The 5,473-nt window shown below is 33.3% G+C and overlaps 1 protein-coding gene across 1 annotated transcript in view; it reads left to right on the top strand.

Annotated features, from left to right (window-relative positions):
- Positions 1–3,478, top strand: part of LOC107671401 (uncharacterized protein C2orf47, mitochondrial) — a 7,964-nt gene extending 4,486 nt beyond the window's left edge. Inside the window, exon 5 of the mRNA XM_016464315.1 lies at positions 2,205–3,478. Coding sequence (XP_016319801.1) covers positions 2,205–2,283 — 79 coding nt within the window. The 3' untranslated portion in view covers positions 2,284–3,478. The remainder of the gene's footprint in view (positions 1–2,204) is intronic.
- Positions 3,479–5,473: the final 1,995 nt, after the last annotated feature.

Genomic DNA, 5,473 nt, shown 5'->3' on the forward strand with positions numbered 1-5,473 from the left:
CGTAAATCAAGCAAGCTAGTATGCATAGGCCACGAAGTGTTGGCGAAATAACACATTAGCGGACCAGAGGGAATAATACGGAATTTTTTCCCGAAAACTTCTTGCACAAAATAAATTCAAGCACTTTCAAGGACCTGTATCTATGTACGTTTATTTTCAAAAACTTTCTAGGGCCTTGAACTTTTTTTTTTCAGATTCACAAACTTTCAAGGATTTCAAGGACCTGTGGGAACCCTGTTTTAATATATTTTATAATAAAAAATATATACATCAAATAATTTTATAATAAAAAATATATACATACAATAAAATAATAAAAAAATAAACATAATGGTCCTATAAAAAGCTTCACATTCTAAAAGGGTACTAAAATAACAAACTAAAATAACAATTAATTTATAAAAATGACAAAAAAAAACACAAAATTACTAAAACTTACTAAAAATATATAAAATATAATATTTAATATATAATATAATATAAAATATACAGAAAATATTAAAAAATTCAGGTAGTTGACAAGGCAACATTTCCCATTTTCATCTAAGGTACTAAAATACCTAAAACTGAAATAAACATTTATATAAAATGTGAAAGGGTGAAATGTGAGCTGGACATGTTTCGTGACATTCATCCTATGTAGATTTCAGTGTTGTGATCTTATGCTTGTGTTTCTTTATGTTTATGCTCAGCTTGTGACTTAATTGCTACCAGCCTTAGTTTTTCAGTCCAAACGCGCATATAGTGGCTGTATGTTTGGCACTCTAGAGTAAATTTCATATACGATTCTTTGAAAGAGTCACACTCAAAACATAATTAGAAGTCAAACGCTCTTCATTTCATCGCACTTGTAAACTGTCTCCGTGAAAGCACCTCGCTTGACAAATTCTCCTTCCCATAGACACAGATTTTGGTGAGCGTTGACATAAACTGCACACAGCCATAAGTCTGACTGATGAATGCCAGCACAGCTTCAAATGATCTTAAATGTACTTAATGGATTTCTCCCTTATGACAGACATTTGTTTTCTGCAGTGCTTTGATGGATATATAAATGCTAATAGGTTCGCTCTCAGCTGTTTGCATACTTCTCTCTTTCTCTCGTGTTTCAAAACATCTTTCCATCTGTCACATTAGCACGTTTTACTCGGCTGTCGCTTAGCTAGAGTGCTGTTTCTAAGTTAACTTTGTGAAAGTGTCATACTTCAGATCACTCTAGTGTGGGTCTGATGTGACGTTTTTTTCGCACCTCAGTCTTTTTTCTGTTGTGTGATTTGAGTTCTGACACCCTTTGAGGGTTTTTTTTTTTCATTTTATGTATGATGATATATGACATTTCCCAGATTGCATTGCAATAGGATGCACCTATATTGAAATTAAGGATAACTGTCAAAATTATAAATCAATACTTACCTTTTTCCTCCACACATTCTCATTAGGTGCAATGCAACAAATTTCCTGCAAAAAAAATAAAAAATCCTGAAATTTGTCGGATCGATAAAATATCTGGTTGCTGTTGCTTGTTGAAATTACAACAAAAATGTAATGCATATTACTATATAGAATATATATTATTGTAGTTAAGCTCTGTTTTAACATTTTATCAACTAGATATTGCATATGTTGCATAAACTATGCCTACAAGCCAAAGTGCATCAATTTTGAGTATTCTTTTAAGTGAACCAGTCAAACTGGTTCACAAATGGGTCTGAATGAGTCTGAATTTTAATCTCTTTGAGAATTGTGAATGTAAACTCAGAATTCTGAGACAAAAAAAGTCAGAATTGCAAGATATAAACTCAGATTTTTTTTTTTTTGCAATTCTGACACAATTTTGACTTTTTTCTCTGAATTCTGAGTTTACATCTCGCAATTCTATTCCACCACGGAATAAAAAATAAAAAAGGTAATTGCTACTTTTTATCTCAGAATTCTGACTTTTTTTTACCTCACAATTGTGAGTTTATTTCTCACAATTCTTATTTTATATCTCGCAATTCTGGAAAAAAAAACTGAATTGTGAGAGAAATTGCGAGAAAAAAAGTCTGCAAAAGATTGCAATTACCTTTTTATTTTTGTATGCTGTGGCGGAAACCGGCTTCCATATTATCCATTGTTTTGCAAAGAAAAAAAAAAAGTACATTAAAGGTATTTTCTGGTCTCTAAGGAAACATTAACAGCTTATAATTATGTGTTTGTTGAAGGTTTTATCGTGAGTTGACTGCTGGCGCTGATCCAGAGTGGACGGTGACTCGGATATGGCACTGGAAACAACTGGAGTAAAAAAATTAAAAATAACACACACAAGACCCCCCAAAATTCACTTCACCAGACTAAAACAAAGTCCATGTTTTCACTTTATGTTAATATCCATCCTGGGTGATTTGATCACAAATGGTCAGGTGAGGAACATCAATGTTTACAGCTGTTAGTAATGCGTCTCAAATGAGTCTCTGATGATTGGATTTCAAAGGGAGGGTCTCAGAGCGTCTCTTAACACAGTTTAAAACCCATGTTGTAGTGCAGTGGTTGATTGACAGGTGAGTAAGGTGCTTCACTGTTGCTACCATAGATGTGCATAGTCGAATGGGGAATCTACCTTCGCCAAGCACATAGACGTGTCCGCCGTCTTTAACGGTCAACTTGACGTCATTCACCATAATAATCAATGGAAATTCGAAGATGCCACAATCCTGCACAGCCGAGGTTTTAACTGCCGGGATTTAAATTCTTGAAGAAACAGGATAACCTTTCACAGGTGGTTTGTGTTTTTAAATGTATTAACTCAATATTACAAGTTTTGAAACATTGGTAACTTATGTTACTGTTATGGTGAATGACGTCAAGTTGACCCTTCGAATATGGCGGACGGCTTAAGTATAGCGGCCCATAGAAACAGTCGCTAATGAGGCATCTATGTATACATATCTATTGTTGCTACAATATCACTTCACACATTCTGACTACAAATGTGATTTAAGTGATTGGATCACAACGTGTTTTGGATCCAGCCCTGCACTTTATGTAGTGTAGCACCGACCACTTGTGAATGGATCACCTGAAACAGATCTTAATTCCAGGTATAAACGAGGTCAAAGAATCACTCCCATGTTTCTCCAGCAAAGTCACCTTAACATCCACAAGTAACTGATTGTATTGGAGCTCAGATGGGTCCAGAAACCATTGGATAATTCAATTAAAAAAAAGTCGTTTTTTAAGTTATGGCATTTTTATTGTTGTTGTTGATTTGAAAAAAAAAAGTTATTAGTCAAAGTTCAGTTCAATTGAAATTATTACATTGTAACTGTATTGCATAATGGTAATGAAGCCATTTTTCTGAACCATTAAGATTTTCTGCATTTTCTTAACAAATAAGCATGTTTCACAACCAAATTGTCTATAATGTGGACAACATTTAATTCTCATCACTGTAATGCAATAAAAAAAAAGACCTGTCAGGATGCAATGATTTTTCTTTTTTATTAAAAATCGGTGTAAAATAAACTTATACAATGGGAATGAGATAAGATGGGTTTAAATGTGCCTTATTGTCATAAAACAAATCTCACAACAATTCAAAACATCTTAAAAACAGGCTTCATTTACTTGGCCTTCACAAAACATCTATGTTGATACTGGTGACTTTAATCTATTTAAAAAAATTGTTACAGTGTTACAGATGTCCTTAGGTCATGTGATTAATTAGAGCCAAGGTTTGTTACAAAAACAATTTCTGTCAAATCTTGATCTAATGCACTTCCATTAAGTAGAGACTAAGCAGAGACTGAAATTAAACCGATATCTAAACAAAACAAAACTTTTTTTTTTTTTCCAGATCAAGCAGATCATAAATAAGATATAAGATGGGTTTAAATGTGCCTTATTGTCATAAAACAAATCTCACAACAATTCAAAACATCTTAAAAACAGGCTTCATTTACTTGGCCTTCACAAAACATCTATGTTGATACTGGTGACTTTAATCTATTTAAAAAAATTGTTACAGTGTTACAGATGTCCTTAGGTCATGTGATTAATTAGAGCCAAGGTTTGTTACAAAAACAATTTCTGTCAAATCTTGATCTAATGCACTTCCATTAAGTAGAGACTAAGCAGAGACTGAAATTAAACCGATATCTAAACAAAACAAAACTTTTTTTTTTTCCAGATCAAGCAGATCATAAATGAGACTCTAACATTTCCGACAAGATAAACAACCACAATTAATTATGATATTTGATACCTTCAGATCATGGAGAACCACAGATGGTTGTTGAGACCAATTATCACCTAATTTAGATATTAAAATAAATCCTTTGTTAAACTGACAGGAAGATGTTCTCACCCATGCGTGGATGTCATCCTATTTCTGTGGAAAACTCTTTTATGGCATGTCATTTATGCATTCATGGCTTTACAGGGAGTCATCAAATTATCATTGACTGAAATTCATTAAATCATTTAGAAATATGGCTGTGGGATTATTATAATTTTTGCAGGCAGTAATGGATTGTTCTGTTCAACTTGCATGGGTGTTTTGTCACGTGTGCAAACAAGTCATAATATGATTAACAGTGGATATCATACCTCCTGTTTCAATTGAAATAAATATGTTAATACCATATTAGGCAATTAATCACGCTGGCTTCATCTACAAGTGAACTGAACAAAAGAAAATAAAAGCATTAATGTGCTTTACAAAGCTATTTTGCACTCCTCTAGGCTTTTATCATGGATTAGGGACTCTGCTGTTGTTATTATTAATCTGTTTATTTTACTAAACATTAACTCATATTTATGATGCGTTATATTGATGTTGCCAAATAAGGCAGATGAATTCATCTCTACTGTATATTTGCTTGTGCTTTTAAAGTCAACGTGAAATGCAGCTCAAAACCCATTTTACTTCTGTAATCTGACGTATTTTCAAACGACAGGATAGGCAAAACATTGGGCAGGACTTTATTATAACTATAGAAAATGGATTGGATTGTGAAAAGCAGAAGGGCGTGTATTAATAAAGTAAAGAGTTTCACGTTCAATGTATTACAAACAAAAGGGATTGAGATTTACTAGTCCAAAAGATGTAATAATTTACCCGATAACGAGCAAAGGAATATGTGTATACTAATATCCAGGTGGCAAATAACCATTATTATCCATAACAGATAACAACACTTGCCCAAACTGTATTTGGTACAGCACACACACACAGACTCCCGCTTATCATCAGTGTGTGATAAAGTCCTTTGGGAGAAAATGGTAATTGACAGCAATCTCCATCTCTCTCAAATTCTAAATGCAGCATACGTCCTCTAAGTAAACTCAATAATGTTATCCTGGGAGGCAAAAATTCATTACTAAGCTGAGCTATTATTACGTTACATTGAGGGCACTTCTTATTGCAGTTAGGCCCTTTGCAGCACTTTGCTTCATTTGACAAGAGACTAAATTAAACAAAAAACATGGCCAG

The sequence above is a fragment of the Sinocyclocheilus anshuiensis genome, unplaced genomic scaffold (assembly GCF_001515605.1).
Source record: "Sinocyclocheilus anshuiensis isolate Anshui unplaced genomic scaffold, SAMN03320099.WGS_v1.1 scaffold552, whole genome shotgun sequence".
Taxonomy (NCBI): domain Eukaryota; kingdom Metazoa; phylum Chordata; class Actinopteri; order Cypriniformes; family Cyprinidae; genus Sinocyclocheilus; species Sinocyclocheilus anshuiensis.